The sequence below is a fragment of the Gymnoscopelus braueri genome (assembly GCF_963280865.1).
Source record: "Gymnoscopelus braueri genome assembly, chromosome: 9".
Classification (NCBI taxonomy): Eukaryota; Metazoa; Chordata; class Actinopteri; order Myctophiformes; family Myctophidae; genus Gymnoscopelus; species Gymnoscopelus braueri.
Window position 1 is genome coordinate 25905636 of NC_137610.1, and position 21501 is coordinate 25927136.

The 21501-nt window shown below is 41.7% G+C and overlaps 1 protein-coding gene across 1 annotated transcript in view; it reads left to right on the forward strand.

The window, feature by feature from the left end:
* LOC308091999 (receptor-type tyrosine-protein phosphatase beta-like) overlaps positions 1-21230 on the forward strand; it is a 59448-nt gene extending 38218 nt beyond the window's left edge. Inside the window, exons 22-42 of the mRNA XM_080437780.1 lie at positions 189-449; positions 1348-1602; positions 2291-2557; positions 2840-3109; positions 4183-4446; positions 4887-5171; positions 5973-6236; positions 6850-7143; positions 8129-8284; positions 9555-9762; positions 10113-10234; positions 11324-11411; positions 12169-12213; positions 13489-13576; positions 14110-14200; positions 14969-15042; positions 16044-16178; positions 16570-16686; positions 16968-17128; positions 17562-17697; positions 19464-21230. Of these exons, the coding sequence (XP_080293906.1) occupies positions 189-449; positions 1348-1602; positions 2291-2557; positions 2840-3109; positions 4183-4446; positions 4887-5171; positions 5973-6236; positions 6850-7143; positions 8129-8284; positions 9555-9762; positions 10113-10234; positions 11324-11411; positions 12169-12213; positions 13489-13576; positions 14110-14200; positions 14969-15042; positions 16044-16178; positions 16570-16686; positions 16968-17128; positions 17562-17697; positions 19464-19595 (3713 nt within the window). The 3' untranslated portion in view covers positions 19596-21230. The remainder of the gene's footprint in view (positions 1-188; positions 450-1347; positions 1603-2290; positions 2558-2839; positions 3110-4182; positions 4447-4886; positions 5172-5972; positions 6237-6849; positions 7144-8128; positions 8285-9554; positions 9763-10112; positions 10235-11323; positions 11412-12168; positions 12214-13488; positions 13577-14109; positions 14201-14968; positions 15043-16043; positions 16179-16569; positions 16687-16967; positions 17129-17561; positions 17698-19463) is intronic.
* Positions 21231-21501: the final 271 nt, after the last annotated feature.

Below are 21501 nucleotides of genomic sequence, written 5' to 3' on the forward strand. Positions count from 1 at the left end.
CAGGATTCAAATTCAAAAGTAGCAAAAGTAGCAGATCTACAAGTTCAAACTTGCGGATCTGCTACTTTTGATACTTTTGTGTGTGATGCTGATCAGGGCATTAATTACAAAAACAATACACAAAGTTAAGAGGTTTCTGCCCGACAGCAACAATATATATAATATAACTTTCTTTTTTTCCCACCCAGAGCCTGCAGCGGTGCCCGACATAAAGGCCATCGGAACCACAACGAGCATGTCTGTGAGCTGGGGCGTCGCCGGCGGTCGTGTGGACTCCTACTCCGTCCTGCTGCACAGAGGAGACCTGTTGGAAGGAAACTTCTCAGGCCTGAGCAACGACACCGAACGAGTGTTGTTTGAAGGCCTGACACCTGGAGCGCTGTACACCGTAACGGTGGCCACCGCCAGCGGACCGCTCTCCCAGAACTCAACCGCTGTCAACGCCACCTGTGAGCCACGTTGCTAGTCATTGCTAATCATTTAGATTTTCTAAATGTTATTTGATTGATAAATAACAATGAGCAATAAGGGGTAGGACTAGATACGTTTTAAACTTCATCCTATGCCCCTTTCGAGCACTCTGTATTATGTATTAGTTTTCATATTTTCATATTTAAATTATTTTCTTATTTGAAGTGTATTATGTTTATTTTATGGATTTGTCTTTTAACACATTGATTGCCAAGATATTAAACATTTTCTATCCCCTTGCCAGCGTATAATTACCTAAATCCGATTTGAAACGCTGTGGAACCGACATTGTGTACCAAAAACACAAACAAAATTGTCCATAGGAACGACAACGTTCCAACCGCGATCCGCCATTTTGGGGCTTCGGCCCACTGAAAACTAGTGGTTTTCAATGCAAAAAAAAGAAACTGAGTTACAGCTGTTTTTCTGAAAATCCCAAACAGGAAGTGGATGGCTTCCTCTTTTTTTGGAACGACGTCACATCCACATTCTACTTCTCTGAATGACGATCGATCATTCCAAAGCTGTGTTAGGTCGCCCCTTGTGGAATTTTCCCCCAAAAATGAAAGAACGCATCAATGCGATCTTGGCAATCAATGTGTTAACAGTGTCCGAAATAAACAAATCAATCCAAATCAATTACGGATGCACGATATTGGAAACTTGCCGATTATTTGCATGGTTAAATCGAATCAGAATCAGAATCAGATTCAACTTTATTGTCACATCACAGGTGTAAAACAGTGGGTGAAATTCGTTTTTGTGCAAGTTCCATCCTTTTTGTTACTTCCATAATAAGGGGGGAGCAAGGGGATGAGAATACAGTTGCCGGGTTTAAGTGGTTAAACAACACTCTGTTTTCTCCTGCCTCTCCAGTTCCCAACCCTCCCGGTCCCATCGTGGTGGAGTCTCAGACCACTGCTTGCATCAACATCAGCTGGGCCAGACCTCACGACATGGAGCCAGACCAGTACAACTTCACAGTGTTCCACTGGGACCGGTCCACCCAGACCAGTAACAACTGGATGCTGTTGGACAACCTCCAGTCTGGAACGGCCTACAACATCTCTGTTGTTACTGTGGGCGTGTTGGACTACCTGAGCACAGTGGAAACCACGCTCAACTATACTAGTGAGTTGAACATAACATGATACGGTGGTTCCCAAATCCCAAATCGTTTTCATGTCAAGGACCCCAATATTAAAGGTAGGGTAAGTGATATTTTTTGGTGAACAAAAACATTTTTTTGTTTGTTGATAAAGCACTATATTCTGATAGTAATCATTGCTAGCGTCTTACAGAGGTCCCTGTGTCTCTAAAGCTCTTTGATAAACAGAACATACATTTTCGGGTCAATCATCAGCCAATCAGGAGAAAGTACAGTACCCATTTATCAGCTTCATTTGTATAGTTTTTCAGTTCCAATTTTGTCTGCTTCTTTGTGTCATCACTTCCAGTTTCACTTGTTTATCCTGTGCCCTGTGTGAGTTCTCTCCTGATTGGATAAAATGTGTATCCCGAACTGAACATTTATTTTCTGTTGAATCAAGAGCTGGAGGGACGGGGAGAGTCCTGTTACTGAACAAACACTCTAGTCTATACCAAATTACCAATGAGTACTATTTTAACAGAAGTATCACTTATATCACTTATCCTACCTTTAATATATCTGTATTTGGCCACTGACTGCCATCTGAAAACAGGCAATTGCCACTCCCTATTGTTCACAATTAACCTCAAATTCAGCGCTGGGTGCATCTTAATCCATCTTCATCATGTGACACATGTTATAGATAATCGTATCCCTTTTCCCCTCCAGAACCACACTCGGTGAGCATGCTGAAGGAAGCAGGGATCTCCCCCACGGAGGTGATGTTAGTGTGGGATCAGCTGGAGAACAGACCTGGCTACTCCTACATGGTGCTGGTTACCAGATCAGAGAGCGGATCCCAGGTGGCATCTATAGTCTTCACCCCTGGATACAACGCCAGCGGCCTGCAGTCTGGCACCAACTACACCTTCACTGTCACCACACAGACAGTAGATGGCACCCAGGCCAGCCCCGAGGCTGTGTCCTATTTCACACGTACGTTTTAAATTCTTTGTTTCTCAAACTTTTCACATGTCAAGGACCCCCAAAGTAATATGTATTTGTCTGTGGGACCCCTGCCTTAAAATATTTTGTGCCAGGGAGTGGGACCCCCATACAAGATTGAGAATTTTAAAAAATCCATATTGATTGATCGAATCATTTCAAGATTATACATACATTGTTTTGTGCATTCCAGAGGATTTCTTCTGGATCTTATCCGTTTCCATCTCTTGTTGTTTTTCCAAAGTTAACAACAGTATGTCTGCTTGTTTTCAGGGCCATACGGTGTGAGTAGCTTGGAGGCCAGCACATGGAACAGCACTACCATCCAGCTGACATGGAATAGCCCACCGCAGGACCAGAGCGCTTACACATACCGGGTTGAGACCGCCCCCTCCGGGAGCGTGTCCACCACAAACAGCACGGTGCCGAGGGAACAGGCCCAGGTGTCAGGGCTGACACCAGGAACCAACCACTCCTTCTGCGTGTTTGTCAGAGCACAGGACGGCACCGAGGGGACACCGTCCTGCATGTCTCAGTACACCAGTACGATCCTGTCTTTTACCGTCACTCTTTGTTTACGGCTGCAACTATCTATTTTTTTTTTTGCGATAGTGTTTTCTTCGATAATATGTTTTATTTTGTAATTGATATGAATATATGAAAAAAATGATTATAGATTATTTGTTATTAATCGATTAAATTGATTAGCTCGATTAACTGTTGCACCCCTACAATAGAGCACGCCTGCTTGCTCAGGGGAGTTACATAGTACTTAAAGGGATATTTCACTTTCAAAAACACTTTCGGTCATTCTATCGTCTACTCAGGCTTTTGTGAGCCCCCCAGACCGTTTTTAAGTTGCTTGATTCAGTATTTAGATATTTGATATTAATTTTATCAGACACGCCCCCTTCCTATACAAACCCATTATAACTTCAAACTCCATTTTTAACATGTTAGATTCGTCAAAAACACCCGTCCTTGGTTCTGGTGACTCACCCTGCCCTCCTAATACGCGAGGGGGCCGTGTTTTTTCCATAACTTTTTTCAATTATTTTTTATATTTTTTGGGGAAAATGAAAAAAAATAAATACATTAAAAAGATTAAATACAAAAAATAAAAGAAGTTATCGAAAAAACACGGCCCCCTCGCGTATTAGGAGGGCAGGGTGAGTCACCAGAACCAAGGACGGGTGTTTTTGATGAATCTAACAGGTTAAAAATTTAGTTTGAAGTTATAATGGGTTTGTATAGGAAGGGGGCGTGTCTGATAAAATGATTATCAAATATCTAAATACTAAATCAAGCAACTTAAAAACGGTCTGGGGGGCTCACAAAAGCCTGAGTAGACGATAAAATGACCAAAAGTTTTTTTGAAAGTGAAATATCCCTTTAACTTTAAGGTGTTTTCACAAAGGGAGCGGCACTACGCCTGCGTACTAGTAGAAAAAAGTTCAAAAGTGATTCAACTCTGGCGTGAGATGTTTTTTTGCTTACGCAAAAAAATTATTCACCCACTTCTTTACGTCTGTAAACCGGTGATGTGACAATAAAGTTGATTCTGATTCAGAACTGTAACACATGTCTCTGTCTTTGGTCTTCTCTCCCTCTAACAGAACCTGAAGCGGTCGAGCATGACGTCTCCAACGAAGGCTCTAACAGCAGCATGCGGGTGCGGTGGACGGCTCCGGCCGGGAACGTGGAGCGCTACGTGGTCCATCTGAACGACAGTTCAAACACCTTCGATGGAGTGGAGTTAAACGCCACCCATACAGACTGGCTGTTCTCCAGCCTGTCAGCGGGACAGGAATACACTGCCAGGGTCACCACACAGAGCGGGCCCTTCAACGCTACGTCTGGGTTCATTACCAATGCAACTTGTAAGTGTGATGGACATAATTATTAGTTTGATGTGGTTCTCAAACTTTTTTAATTTGGAGGACCTCCATAACACAAAGTTACAGACCTGTAAGGGTCCATTTGGAACTCCCTCGAGGAATCTTGAGGGTCCCTGGACCCCACTTTGAGAACCACTGTGATAGGGGAACTAAACCCATGACCCTATTTGTGAGTTTGCTGCCATCTGACGGTTAGAAGAGCTGGAGAGGTTGTTTTCACTATTTTAGACTTTAATTTGTTTTACTTTTCCCCTAGAATGACATGCTCAAAATAGGGATCGATTATTGATTGATTATTTTATTATCTTATTGAATATCAATTATTTAATTCGATTAACTCCACCCCTACTTTAGATGGCAGCAATCAGACCTTTTCATTAACCATGTACTGCATTCATTCAACTTATTGAAATCTCACCCAGTTCCCAACCCACCCGGGTCCATGGACACCTGGACGACCACCAGCACCGTTCAGGCATCGTGGGGAGAAGCCCCCCTGATGACCAACGCCTCCTTCCACTACGTCGTGTCCCGATACAAACAGTCTGTCCCATCAGCCCAGGAAGGCAAAGTCAACGTCCCAACCAGCAACACGACACACACCTTTCACAGCCTGGCCTCCGGAACTCCTTACGATATCTGCGTGGCCACAGTGGGGCCCATGGGCTTCACCAGTGAAGAGGTCTGCAGCCCTGGCGTCACTACAAGTAAGACTTTTACAAATACATACACATAGTCCTGTCAAACTTTTTACATCATTTTTATTTTATTTTTTTAATCACATCGGCACTAGCCTGGTATATGGTCACATTGACCAGACTATATCACTTAGTCTAGTACCTTAACACACACGTACTCGTACTCACACAAACCTTTGTGGTTTGTGGGAACCGTTGTAACATTTACAGTATACATTAGGTTATGCTGTTCTTTCAAATGTTTATGTTGCTCTTTTTTATGATCTTAACACATTCCATGCCAGACGTTAATCTCATAATGTACTCACCAGTGCCAACGTGTTATTGTTGTTTTTTTGTTTTTTTCACGTCGCCATAGATCTTGTTAAAATCCTTAAGATTGAGCTGTGCACTGTCTGTTTACATCGGCGAGACCTCACTGAATCTACCAGTGAAAACCACATGTCAAACGGAGCTCCATGGTTGTAGTTAGAGCGGATTACGTTAAACAGTGATATGCGAGGAGAAAAAACTACAGGAAGAGAATTGAGTTTCAGTTTCGTCATTAGAACGAGGGCCGACGTGATCGGCAAAACCGGATCCCAAATAATTCTGTTTCCGGTCTTCAAACCGGAACCGGAAATTGATCAAAAAATTCCGAAAGTGCACCTGGGGTGCGATTGGCACGCTGCGGCTTTAAATAGGTTCGCGTAGATCTACGCGATTGGCATTCAATGTGTTAATGTCCTGATTTATTTTAAATATGTGTCTGCTTCCTTCTTTGTGATGTGTGAACTGATTCTGAGTCTATATCTCTGTTTCATCCACCAGATCCAGAGAATGTCACGTCCCTTGCAGCTTATCCAAAAGAGGAGAGCATCTCACTGCATTGGGAGAAGCCTGCTGGCTATCAACTGAGTTATCAATACTATGTGAGCTGGGCTGACTCCTCTGGCCATGTGAACAACATCACAACACGCGAAGAGAAGAGGACGGTCCAACAGCTCATTCCTGGAAGCTCCTATCACTTCAACGTGACCACAGAGACTGAGAATGGAATACGGGCTGAAACGGTGTCAGTTTCCAGTTGCACAGGTACGTTCACAAGCAATTCAATTTGATATCACTTAGATTCTGTACGAGAAAAAAGCCAGTGTTGAGAGTTTACACTCTGAATTACAGTAAAGTAACGCAATTACATTTTACAGTGCGTGCGTGCGTGCGTGCGTGCGTGCGTGCGTGCGTGCGTGCGTGCGTGCGTGCGTGCGTGCGTGCGTGCTTGTATTACTATACTTGCGATGGCCAAATGTCCTCACAAGTACATTAGAATTAGAGAAATAGACATTGTGAGGACAATTTTACTGGTCCTCACAAGATAAATGGTTGTTTTATGGTAAAAAAAAATATCATTTTTAGAGTTGGGCTTGCCATTTAGGAAAAGATTCAGATTGGGGTTATGGTTTGGCTTAGGCATATAGAGTGAGGTCTAGGTGTTGGGGTTATGTCAAAATTACATTAATAAAAAGTGCTGGGTTAAAACGCTGATGTCCTCATAAGTATAGTTATGTAAAAGTGTGTGCGTGCGTGCGTGCGTGCGTCCATGTGTGCATGTGTCTATTGCAGCTGCTAATCCAACTAACTGTATTGCTTTGTGTGCAAAGTCCTCCTGTCCCACTGATTCCATGTCCTACTCTATGAACCCTTGCAGATTCCAGTCCGGTGTCCGGCTTGCAGTGCCAGAAGCCCAACAACGGCACGGAGGCCCGGCTCGTCCTGGAATGGACCAAACCCAAAGGCCTGTACTCTGGCTTCACCGTGGTCACCGTGGAACACGACGGCGGCAACGCCAAGAACACGGACAACGTGAGCACGTGCGACGGCGTGTGTCGTCACACCGTGCCTCAACTGAAGTACCACACCCAGTACGACCTGACGGTGGTGACTCTCAGCTGTGGACGACCCAGCGCTCCTGTGCTGCTTCCCTGCACCACGGGCATCACCGGTACGTTCAACGCCTCCTTTCAATAGACCAGTGGTTCTCAAACTTTTTCATGTCAAGGACCCCCAAATTGACACTTATTAGCCCGCGGACCCCCATTTGAAAAGATATGCCATGGACCCCCATAAGAGAAGATTTTTTTACGACTCTAGCAGTGATTCTCAACCATTTCAATTTCAAGGAACCCCAGTTTGACATGCATTAGGCTACGGACCCCCATTTAATGGCATTTCTATCTCTGGGACCCCAGTTCATATTGTAAAATCAACTCTGAGAGTGTAGAAATGGAACCAAATGGACCCTAACGGGTTCTCAGAGTTACAGACCCATAAAGGTCCATTTGGTTCCTATCTATCCATCATTTCGCTGGGGACCCGGACCCCACTTTGAGAACCAATGCAATAGACCACATCAGAATGTTTGTAAACAAACGTGTAGAATGGGCATTTCCGGGCAGAATGTATATGGACAATTTTACACAATAGAAAATAAAGTGTCCAGAACATTAGCTATGTCTAGTTTGTCAACCTGTGGATATTTAGGACAAAATAATGTATTTCGAATAGTCAATAACGATATCGTAAGTGTCCTGTTCTTCCAGAAATAAGGTTAATGAATAATACTGCTCCATTGCGACGCTATCTCCCCAGAAATACATTTTTGGTTGTGGTGATGTCATGATGATGATCTGGTCTATACTGTCATAGATTTGAGTCAGATAACAGTTAATAATGAGATAGGTTGTAAATCTCATTGAATGAGTGTGTTGCATACACAGTCCTTTCAACAGTCTTTAATATACTCACTTCACTTGATTTTTTTTACATTGCGTACTACACAATGTAAAATCCTCAGTGTATCCAGGACCATTTGTATATCCATTTGTAACTCTTGACAGCGCACAATGGAACTGAATGTACCCTTTCGGTTCCATTTGTACACTCGGAAACGGAAAGACTAAGATTTCTTCCTCTTTGTTTTTGGGAAGCCCCCCCTGTCCCGTCGGAGCAGATCCTGGAGTCAGAGGTGAAGGAGAACAGCAAGGCGCACAACCAGTTCTCCATACGCATCGACCCGGGTCTGTTCAACAGCGCCGGCGGACCCATCAAACACTATGGGGTGCTGGTCACTAACCAGCTGGGAGGTTTGTTTTGTTCTCTTATTCACAGCAGTGGTTCTCAAACTTTTTCATGTCAAGGACCCCCAAATTAATATGTATCCCATCAGAAATTATTTTGTGTCAGGGACCCTCACACAAGATTTGTGTTGTTAAAATGTTTCAGAAATAGTCAAAACTTTCCAATTCTTTTCAAGATTTTTTGAAAATTGCACATGTGAGCTTGTGAGCTTATACTGTAGATTGGCTATTTTCAAATGATGTATCTAGGGTTCAAGGGGTTAAAACAGATTTTGATGCTAAATTTAAAAAAATCTGGGGACCCCCATGGAACCCACTAAAGGACCCCCAGGGGTTCCCGGACCCTACTTTGAGAACCATTGATTCACAGAATTAAGCAAATATTAGGGCTGTAACTATCCATTATTTTCTTACCGATTATTATTATTATTATCGCCGATCTACAGTCGAGACGCATAGCGATTATAATGAGCATTAGTGAGGACCAATGATAATTATTATCATAAGGTTGAAAATAAAATAGTAGAGTAGGGTAGAGAAGAGTTTGTCACAAGTTGCATAGTCGAGCTTTAAGTGTAAAAACGTTTTGATTGATTGAATATTTTAACAAGTTTGTTAACAGTACAGGTAGTACAGTCAAAGGTTATGCTTAAAGGATAACCCAAAAAGCCCCATTGGCCATTGGGCTTGTTTCCATAGTGGTCCATTGTACTAATACATATATATATACAATACAATACAATACAATACATATTGGCATCAACAGGCAGTGGTGGAAAAGGTACTCACAATTTTTACTTAAGTAAAAGTATCAATACTGCAATGTAGAAATACTTAAGTATTACGTAAGTAAGTAAGTTAAGTAAAAGTCCGGAATTCAGAATGTACTTGAGTAAAAGTTTAAAAGTATTTGCATCGAAATGTACTTAAAGTACCAAAAGTAGAAGTACTCATTATACAAAATGTCCCATTTCAAGTTTTCAAATGTATACAAATCTTTTGAAAATAGCAGATCTACAAGCTCACAATGCGCACTTGAGCACTTGTACTTAGTTACTTTCCACCACTGTCAACAGGTACTGTATATTTACAGAGGAAGGAGGGGTGGGGGGCAGAGGATGCTACTACCAAGGTGTTCAAGGAGTTAAACTAAGCTCAGCCATTCTTTTAGTTTAGTTTTGAGTTTGGGTAGGGAGTTGAGATCTTTAATGGGTTTTTGGAAGTTCATTCCGCATTATGGTTTAAGCATGGACATGGATTCTTTTTTCTCCCCCAGATGTAGATACTGCTAATCTCAAGCAGTACTTAGTGAAGACCTATGAAGACTGGAGCAGTGACACTAGTCCCATGTACCTGGCCACAGTGCGAGAGCTGACCGTTCAGGGCCGCAGTGGAGAGGGTCCTTCTGAGACCGTTCCGATAGGAGACGCAAGCCACTGGGAGAGCTACAGCAATGGCGCCCTGACCTCAGGAGACGAGTACCGGTACGAACACACACAAAACATAACGTAACACTGGAGATTCACTGAAAAGTATAGGGCTGTCCCGATCATGACATTTTACTGGATGATTAACTGTCACTTAAATAATTGCAATTCATGATTTAATTGTGTTTTTGTGGCATTGGAACACTGGATCATTGGAATAAAGAAATCCATTTCTGTTTGGCTTTTAAGCTTTGTAAACTAGAAATTCTACAGGGCAGATAATGAGAGTCTACTTTTTCTTGCTTTCTGCTATTTTTGGAAAATGTTTGAAAGTGGGTTAACAAAAATAAGTGGACAAATCATTATTTTAGTGCATGGACTGATTTTAGTTTTTATTTATGTTGCAGATACGCAATAGTGCTGTTCACCGATCTGAAGATGAGCTCAGATGGCCTTGTGGATATTGAAAGTTCCTTCGTCTCCATAACCGGCATCCATCCGAAGCCAGTAGATCTCCCACCGAACATGGGTACCTCATTCACTTTTATTTATTTTTTTGCTTTTACCCCCCTTTTCTCCCCAATTTAGTCATTGTGCTAATTGATTCCTCCCCACACACATTTCTGTGTTGTCACTGCTCTTGTATCCTACTGACTCACCTGCCAGTGAGGAGCCCCCACCGGGAGGACGTAGAGCCTACTCCGCCCAATACTCCCTGTATGACAGGTGCTGCCGCATATTATTTTATGGTAACTAGAATCTACCAAGCCCCGCCCAGCCTGCCTTGGGATTGGCTGAATACAAAAACGAGAAAACAAGGACTCCGCCTCCAGAGGGGACGGTGGGGGCGTTGTCACATTCTAATGCAGCCCAAAACCCTAATTTTGCACCTGCTCCGGTGGCTTGCCTCGCCAAGCATTGGACTGCCGACTAACTCAATTTTGACGCTTTTGCTTTTTTTTCCATAAATCAGGGCCATTGAACAGCCTTTACGTCTGTGTGTTGGTAAAAAAAATATTGAACCAATGAAAGGCATTAAAAAGCGCTTCTGACAAAACCAGCTAACTCCACCTGAGTTAGCTGGTTTTGCTGACTCCAGGCTCCACCCCCTTTTGACCTCCAACCTCATTGTGTTCTTGGAGGTCCATTCAGCTGTTCTTGTCAATGATGAACAAAACCTCCTAACCACTTTTTTTTCATTTCCTGAAAAATTTACATTTTGGAGTTAGCTGGTTTCTGCCGGACAGCAGAGATATAGTAATTGTTGTTGTTAAAAAGTTAAAGCTCTATATTCTGAGCGTAATCATTGCTTTTGAAGTCTCTCCAGCTCTTTAATAAATAGAAAATACATGTTCAGGTGGGTTTGCAATTTCAGCCAATCAGGAGAGAGTACCCATTCATCAGCTTAAATTTTGTCTGCTCACTTCGTTGTGTCATTATTACTTCCAATTATGTGTGTTCATCCTATGAGTCATCTCTCCTGACTGGATACAATTGGTATCCCGATCTGAAAATGCATTTTATGTTTACTAAAGAGAGTAAAACCATAAGGTAGATTCTACTGAGACGAGATACAATAGTGATCATAGAAATCGTCTTTGTGTGTCTCTTACAATAGTGCTCATTGGTATTGGTGTGGGAGCGGCACTGGGGATATTTGTGGTTCTCTTCATCATCACCATTGTCTTCGTCCTCTACTGGAAGAGGTATGTACTGTATGGCTGTCATCGTCATAAACATCACATGAAGTTAATGGCCACAACTATTTTCTTAGTAAAGAAAAATCGTATCGATTATGTTCTCGATTAATTGAATAATTCAAAAGTGTGTTTTTTATATATCAACAAATCAACATGAAACACTTCTAATTGTTTTCTTTTCTTTTTTCTTTTTTTTACAATTCACTTAATCGATTTGTCTGATTAAACACTTAAGGTCATTACACACCGGCGATTATGCGAATATACGCAAAATTCGGACTCGTTCCGAATAATTAATTTAAAAAAACGTATTATTCGCATGAAAAAATCGCCCCCGGTGTGTAAGGAGCTTTAAGCTCCATTTTTTACCTCTTTGTGGAGAAAAAAAACTAAGTGGCGGTTTTCCGTGTTTTCAAAACATTTTGTCAGAACAGAAACAAAAAAATAGCCACCCTAAAATTGATTACTTTTTATAACCGATTAAAATCGATTAGTTTGATGAACTGTTGCAGACCTAAATTAATTGCAATATTATGGCCTCATTGTTGCTCCGTTCTACGTTCTTTGCTTGAAAATTATTATATGTTATTTTCGGCAAGCAACGCCGTCATGAGATGGAGTCTAAATAAAGCTTAAGACTGTATCCTGAAAGCCCTGACAGTCAAATTAATACTCTTTTTTTGTTGTTGTTTTGTTTAGTTTTTTATTGTGAATAGGACTTTATTCCTGTACAATTAATATTACTGATGTTTGTGTTTCATAGGTTGTCTCGAAAAGACTCCCCAGACATCGCGATTCATTCAATGAGGTGAGTTTTCCATCTCTGCTATTACCATCCATTTAATTCTAAACAAATCAATGACTAAAGCTGTTTCCATAAATGTTGTACAAATTGCTGTTTTTTTTCTATTTTTCAGGAACAAAGTGTGAGTACAAATCCATTACAATACAATGATTTTGTATTTATGTTTTTTTAAACCCTCATTGGAAAACATCCTCATCTGTCTGACATGTTGTCTTGGGTCACACTGACATCGGCCCATCTGACTCCTGGAATCCCCTTCAAACACATTTAAAAACTTGATTAAGTGCCATCAGTTGGTATCCGCTTTGTTTCCCTTTGAAATATTGTAGTATTTAGCTGCTTATATATGTCTTCCTGTCTGAGTTTGTCTTATTGATGTTGGTTGTTGTTTTTATTCACTTGACAACGTCGCTGTAAATGATGGTACAGTAACCTCAGTGCCTCTCGAGCATAAATTGTGATTTGAAATTAAATGAAATTCAAATGTTCCATCCAAATCAAATGATGAGGGCAGATTAAACCGCAGCAATAACAGAGACATAAAAAAAGACCCCCTGCTTTCTATTTAACCACTTGAGCCCCAGCATGCCTATTCTGGGGAGAACAATCGCCAATAATAGCCAATCTACACGTTCAAAATGCGTCACAATGAGACGTGTTTTTGTGCTTGTAGATCGGCTATTTTTAGCAAAGAGATTTGTTGTAGACGGGAAAAAACGGTCCAAGAACTCAAGTTCGTTTCACTAAGACTAGAGGGTTTAAGTGGTTCAACCTATTGTTTTCTGACCCCTGGTATCTATTTAAATCTATTGTTTTCTGACCCCTGGTATCTATTTAAACCTATTGTTTTCTGACCCCTGGTATCTATTTAAACCTATTGTTTTCTGACCCCTGGATATCTATTTAAACCTATTGTTTTCTGACCCCTGGTATCTATTTAAACCTATTGTTTTCTGACCCCTGGATATCTATTTAAACCTATTGTTTTCTGACCCCTGGATATCTATTTAAACCTATTGTTTTCTGACCCCTGGTATCTATTTAAACCTATTGTTTTCTGACCCCTGGTATCTATTTAAACCTATTGTTTTCTGACCCCTGGTTTCTATTTAAACCTATTGTTTTCTGACCCCTGGATATCTATTTAAACCTATTGTTTTCTGACTCCTGGTGTCTATTTAAACGTGTTGTTTTGTGACCTCTGGTTTCTATTTAAACGTGTTGTTTTGTGACCTCTGGTTTCTATTTAAACGTGTTGTTTTGTGACCTCTGCTACAGAAGTCTAGCTGTGCGGGTGGAGGACTACGAGGCCTATTACAGGAAGCAGAAGGCAGACTCCAGCTGTGGTTTCGCTGCAGAGTTTGAGGTTATTAAGATCAAAGATCATATCGCTGCTGTCGGGCAGAAATCCTCATATATCCATATGTGAATGTTTTTTTATTGTTAGTTGTTTTTTTCCGTAAATGTATGCCCTACTTTGCCATTCAAGAGTGTCGTGCAAAAGTAGCTATTTTCGCTATTTTGGAAATTCTTTGGAAGTGAAAGTTAAAGTGGTTAAGCGAGTCTGTGGGTTTCATGAATATTGAAACAATGAAAAGTATTAAGAAGAGCTTGTGAGTAAATAATAACAACGTTGGATCCATTGGAAAACAAGTTATTTTTTCCATTTCCTGAAAAAGTAACCGTTTTGGACATACAGTACAAGGTTTCCACCCGACATCGACAACATGCTGTTCTGGTACTTTTACAGATGTGTGCACGTTGCAAAACTCCTAATTGAAACCAAAGTGTGTGTGTGTGTGTGTGTGTGTGTGTGTGTGTGTGTGTGTGTGTGTGTGTGTGCGTGTGCATGTGCTTGTGTGTCTCTGTGTCTGTGTGTGTGCGTGTGCGTGTGTAAAGGATCTGAAGCCTGTGGGCACGGCCCAGGCCAGAACCAGTGCTCTGGCTCTGGAGAACAAGCCCAAGAACCGCTACAACAACGTTCTGCCTTGTGAGTCTCCTCCTCCTCCTCCTCCTCCTCCTTCTCCTCCTCCTCCTCCTCGTCCTCCTCCTCCTCCTCGCCATCTGTGCTGTCTCTGCTGCCACGACATGAGCATTGTTTACTATCATCACTGCTTCTAAAACCTTTTTAATGTCAGGGTCATATTCAAAGATATGCAACGATTTCCACGATTTAAAAACAATAGCAGATCTACAAGCTCATAGCGCGGCACGAAGTGATGCGCTATGAGCTTGTATATCTGCTATTTTTGAATAGCCAAAGTATAAAATATGGTTAAAGTGGTTAAAATGATTGTAATGCTATATTAAAACATTTTGCTGGGGACCCCCTGGTACCCCCCTGGGGGACCCCACTTTGAGATCCAATGATTTACATCACTGCTTCTCAACTTTTTTTTGGAACCAATGGAACCGTGGGTGGGGTCCGCGGCCAAATCAATTTGGTGGTCCTTGACATGAAAATGTTTTTAGAACCACTGGTTTACATGACTTCAGCTATGATCCCCAGTGATCATTTTGGGGGGTCACGGCCTGAAAAGGTTGAGAACCACTGATCTAGATGAGGAAAGGTAATCCAGAATAAGGAGACTACTAGAGTCTAGTAGTAACTAGTAACTAACTACTAGACCATGGTGAGAGAGGTGTTCCAGCCTGGCAGCAGGCAGGCATATCAACAACAACCTCTAGAGGGCACTCTTTTTCTGTTCTCCATTTCGATCAAGCATTCATTCGTTCCCCTTCTCTTCTCACCTCATAGATGATGCTTCTAGGGTGAAACTCTCTGTCCACGGGAGTCCCTTCGACGACTACATCAATGCTAACTACATCCCGGTGCGTACTCACAGCTCTGCCTGCCTCATCCTCATCATCATCATCGCTTTGCCCTATCTGGCAACCTTACATACTGTATCTAAATGTCATTTTGCACTTGCTGACCTAACGCCATACTCCGGCTCATTCTTTACAGCAGGGGTTTTCTATGGGGTTTACGGACCCCTAGGGGGTCTTCAGAGTAACTACAAGGGGTCTGCCAAATCTTTGTGTGAGGGAGAACATTAGCCGGAAATAGTCAATCTACAAGCTCACAACGCCTCGCGCTGCGAGACTTTTGAGCTTGTAGATCGGCTATTTTCGGAGAGTTGGTGTAGAGGGAAAAAGAGCAGATCAAGTACAGAGCCAACGGTCAAGTTGACAAAATATTGAGGGTTTAGAAGGTTAACTGTCTGAAAATACACATTAACATGAATCCAACATATTAATATAAAAGATAGTGTATGTCGAACTATATCTAGTCTATATCTATGAAATGTATAAAAATGTTTGATTTGCAACACAGTTTTATACAATATGTAGTGGGGGGTCCCTGCTTCATCTCTCTCTCAGTTAACACACTCACCGCCAAAGGGGAGAATTCTCCCCTTTTCAGTCAATGGTCTTTACCGCCAAAGGGGAGAATTCTCCCCTTTTAATTTTTTTTTTTTATTCTGTTTTTGAATTCCTAAAAAGTTTCTCTAATTTTTGAGTATAAATTTATAACCCTAACCCTAACGAATTAATAAAAAAAAAAATCCATTCACTTCAATGTTAAAAAATAAACGGACAAATAATTCACATTGTTTCTATAAAAAAATTATTAAAACCCTGGCAGTGGGTGATTTTATTATGAAAAAACTTTGGCGGTGAATGGGGTTCTTGGCCTGAAAAACATTGAAGACCCCTGCTTTACAGGTGGATGATGACTATTGTTGAGCATCGCTGCAGTCTCACGTACACATGGGACTTCAATAGAATGACTGTATATGTTTTTGGTTGTCAATGTTTTTGGTTCTCAGGGCTACAACTCCAGGAAGGAGTTCATTGCGGCGCAGGGGCCTTTGCCCTGCACGGTCACCGAGTTCTGGAGGATGATCTGGGAGAAGAACGTGCAGACTCTGGTCATGCTGACACGCTGCAATGAGCAGGGACGGGTACGTGCAAATATGTAAACTCTCTCTCTCACACACACACACACACACACACACACACACACACACACACACACACACACACACACACACACACACACACACACACACACACACACACACACACACACACACAGACACACACAGAGAGAGAGAGAGCAGTAGGTTCAAATATGTAAACTCACAGACATACACATAGAGCTGTATGTGCAAATATGTAAACACACACACACACACACACACACACACACACACACACACACACACACACACACACACACACACACACACACACACACACACACACACACACACACACACACACACACACACACACACACACCCACACACACACAGAGCTCGTGTCTAGCTCACACACTTGTACTTTTCTCAGGTCAAGTGTGAGGAATATTGGCCTGCTCAGATGAAGCAGTTTGGGAACATCACTGTGACAACCACCTCTGAAATACCACTGGAAGACTGGACCATCAGGGAATTTAACATCAAAAATGTAAGTCGAGAGATGCAACAACATCATAACCGCAGAGCATGAGTTGACTTTGAATGTTTAGATAGGGATGTTGCTTAGCTAGGACTATGATTTTTCTGGTATCAAGAGATGGAAGACAAGAGTTATATCGATTGATTGATCGATAGATGGATGGATGGCTGGATGGATGGATGGTTTATTTGTTCTCAAGGAGGACACCTACGTAATATTTACTTTGTATAACACCTACTTTTTCAGAGTAGGTGCTTAGAGTTTAACACGTGAACGCTTGTACCCTCCAGGTGAGAACAGCAGAAAGTCGCTCCGTGCGTCACTTCCACTTCACCGCCTGGCCGGACCACGGGGTTCCGGAGACCGCCGAGCTACTCATCAACTTCAGACACCTGGTCCGCGAGCACATGGACCAGTACTCCAGACACTCCCCTACCATGGTCCACTGCAGGTCAGTACTCCTCCAGACACTCCCCTACCATGGTCCACTGCCGGTACCGCTGACACATGCAACGCAGTAGTGACTGGATAAACCCATGCCTTTGCAGTGTATCATTTCTGTTATCGACGCGTTGCTGTCGGGCAGAAACTTCTTATCTCCATATTCTATCGTAAGTTAATGCCGTACTACAGCGTCACACAAAAGCATCAAAAGCAGAAGATGTACAAGCTCGAAAGCTTGTAGATCTGCTACCTTTGCAGTTTTTTTCCTGAAAAGTAACAGTTTTGGACATATGAGGTTTCCACCCGACAGAGACGATATCAAAACTGTAGGTGTATTAATCGTCTCTCTTTTTCACTTCCTTATCTCTGTCACTCTCCCTCTCTCTCTCTCTCTCTCTCTCTTGCTCTCTCTCTCCCTCTCTCTTTGTTTCTATTGACAGTGCGGGGGTGGGGCGTACTGGTACCTTCATCGCCATCGACCGCCTTATCTTCCAAATCGAACGGGACGGTATCGTGGATGTGTACGGCATCATTCACGACCTGCGCATGCACCGAACCCTGATGGTGCAGACGGAGGTATACGCCATAAGTTACACCAGTCAGTTCTCTGACTTGAATTAAAGCTGGAATTCATAAGATTTATTATGTCCTACCTGGGGTTTCAAACCTCGATAATATTACACTTTGAGCCTCATGCAATACCTCTTGTCAACCAGTAGGTGTCCTACCTGACCACAGGTCAATAGCAGAGTAGGGAGACCCCCTCCAACCACCACACTTGTGTTAGTTACTGTATTAATATATGACCTATGATTTGTTAGAATTGCATTTTATTAAAGGTAGGGTAAGTGATACTTTTTGGTATTTGTTTTTGTTTTTGTTAAAAAGGTTAAAGTACTATATTCTGATAGTAATCATTGCTACAGAGCATTTGTTCACAGGGGTCTCTCCAGCTCGTTAGTAAACAGAATATAGTACATTTTCAGGTAGGTGACAACATTTAAGCCAATCAGGAGAGAGCACTGAAAATGCATTTTCTGTTTAATAAAGAGCTGGAGAGACATGGGAGACTCCTTTTACTGAACAAACACTCTATTGCAATGAGTACTATCAGAATATAGAGCTATTTAACACTTAATTTAACAAAAGTAAATCACTTACCCTACCTTTAACATAAAAGGCTATGGATTGCAGCTATATATACCACCAACACAATAGACTGTTGGGGTGTAGACCTGGGAGGCCACAAACTAAAATACCATTGCATTGCCATTGTTTAATGAATCACTTATGCCCTATTTTATACTTATTTTTTGAAACATTATAACAAAAGAAAATCAGATGGGGATCCGCGGCCAAATCTTACAATAAATGCAGGGAATCTCAGTACATACGTACGTACAGTGGCGTAACTGAGGGGCAGCAAGTGATGCGGTGCGGGGGGGCCACCAGCAGGGGGGGCCCCGCCTGCACTGATAAAAATATTTTTACAGCAAAAAAAAAGAAAAAAGTTGATTTATATTGGTCAAATAGAACCGAATTAGACCCGAATTAGACCGAATTAGACCCGAATTAGACCCGGAATTTTTCAGGGTTGTGCACGCACATGCACGCGCGCGCAGGCCTCACGTGAAACTCCCGCGGGGAGGCCCCGCGATTCTGCGTTACGCCACTGCGTACGTACGTTCGTCTGTAATCCATGTATCTCGAGAACCGTTGAAACCGACAAATTTCAAATTCAGCACGCTCGTCGTAGACGACCAAAAGGAGTGCAGTGCCCGGCGTCGAGTCGTTGGATAGGCGGTTGTCCAGAACCGCCAGAAAAGATCAAATTGATTCCCATGGCAACCCCAGCTTCATTTGGCAAATTCCCCACACCTGTCGAATTCCCCACACCTTCCATTTGATTAATTAGTCAGTTTTCACAGCCAGTTTGTACTCTTCAGACATTCTCCACACATTCTCCACAGACATTTATCACTGCACAAGGACTTTCCAGAACCGCCGATCCCCCGATATGCCCATATATGGGTCTACCCATATATGGCCATATACTGATAACTTCAGGGATCTCCATATATGGGCGTAAAAGGGACAAGGACAGACAGCCATAGAGATCTCCATTTATGGGCATAAAAGGGACATAGGCAGACGGTTACAATGGGTACTCTGGGTAATGGGTATAACGGGTATTGCATAACTGGGTGGGACATGCATTCCCTATTTGCATAGTTCCCAACTTGCATCGTTCCCGAGTAGGCCGGTGCCCGACATGCACCTGTCTAGTACATATTAATGTGGGGGTCCTAGAACCACTGTTTTAAACGTGTTGTTTTCCACAGGACCAGTATGTGTTCTTGAACCAGTGTGCGATGGACATCATCAGATCCAGGACTGGAACCAATGTAGACCTGATCTACCAGAATGCCGCTGCGCTCACCATCTACGAGAACTTCGAGCCCAGGAGAAGCTGAGGCCTTTTTTTTCATGAGATTCTTATTTATTTTTGTACTTTCCACCGCTAACACTTTTGCTGAATTCATCTGAAACTGAGCCTTTTGTTTTCTAATATTTATTTGTGGAAAAAATGTTGAACATTTGACAAAGGAGGGAACTGTATATACCTATATATATATATAGGTAATACCATGGGCATACAGGATATCCTGGGACCAAATAATAGTTTAGATTTTCGTATTTTTCGTATCACATTTTTGTTTTCTGCTTGCTTACTAGATAATAATTCATTGAAGATACACAGATTTGCTCAGGTCATATTAGCGTACTGTATGTTGGATGCTGTATATATATTATATGAGACCTTTTGTTTGTCAAAGAAAAATACGAATTCATTTCTTGTATTATATGTTGTTGTTTTTTCCCATTGTTGATTATAATGTTTTGCACAACAGGTTTGCTGGAAAAAGAACAGAAGTACTACCTAATAAGAGATTGTAGCGCTTCCAAACTACTGGAGGGTGCACTTTGTTAATTATTCATTTTCTGTGATTCGGGTCAAAGCTGAAAAAAATGCTTCTGCTCTTGTTCTGAGGCCTTTTGTGAACAGGGTTTCAATACAGTAAATAATTAAATACACATGTTTTTTACCACTGGCATTACCATTAGTGAAGAAAGGTTCCTTTATACTCACTATGCACTGTTCTGACTAATGCACTGGATGCATCGATATTATATGCCTTCCGTTTTTGTTTTTGTTTGTTTGTTTGTTTGTTTTTAGCCTACTTCTTCTTACTGTTTTGTAGATGTGCTCATCATCATCGGTTTAAGTATTATTGGGTTATGAAAAAAAGAAAAAGAATGCAGAATTGTTTGTTGAACTGTTTGAGAGTTTACCGCCGATGGATGTACATGGCACACAGTAACATCCTTCCGTTTCATCCGACCATAACACTGTTTATGTAGATTCATGTTACGTTTGATCCATAACACTGGTTATGTAGATCCATGTTCAGTCGTAGCCTGCTGCATATATCTACTGTAGATACATCAGTGGTGGACAAAGTACTCATCCCCACTTTAATACTTGACTCAAAGTATAGATACTCCTTAGATAGTAAGGAGTCAAAAGTAGAATTTTTGTCTTTAATGTACAGATGCTCAAAACCTTTACTTTGAGTACAGTACTCAAGGAGATATACTTAGTTACTGTCCACCACTGATAAACATTCCTATGACGTCTGGACTGCTGGAAGAGCATACGCTTTATTTTTAGCTTCTAAAGGACAAGTTTTTCCATGAGGCGGGTACTGTTTATTTTTTTATGGTCAATATTTGTATGAGTGTACTGTACTGTACTGTAGCTTTTACAAATCCAATGATACTGTTTTATTGCCTTTGTATCATAATGTACATTGTTTCAGTGAGATATATATATATATATATAGATCTATAATTTTCTGAAAACTTTTCAAAGCACTTTTTTCATGAGAAAAGAAAAACAGCAAACATTCACTGTTGTAGGAGTGTTGCGATGCTTTGTGAGATTGCTTGCTGGTACAACGCAGAAAAAGGAAAAAGCCGCAATGACTTTTACCGTTTGCAATTTGTCAAACAAAATGGAATTAAAGATCTTTTGCTTTTTTCCCCCACATTTGCCTTTAAGAGCTTGTATCTTTGTGTGAGCGAGAGATGAGAGAATGTATGTGTGTGTGTGCATATGTGTGTGCGTGCGTGTGTGTGTGTGTGTGTGTGTGTGTGTGTGTGTGTGTGTGTGTGTGTGAGCGTGCGTGTATGGGGCTGGATTTGTGCGTGCATGCGTGCTTACATGCTTGTGCAGTAATCCTATAGTGGTATATTTATCACAGACTTATTCACAATCAAGATGTTTTGATGCTCGTAATGCTACAATGCAACATTAAC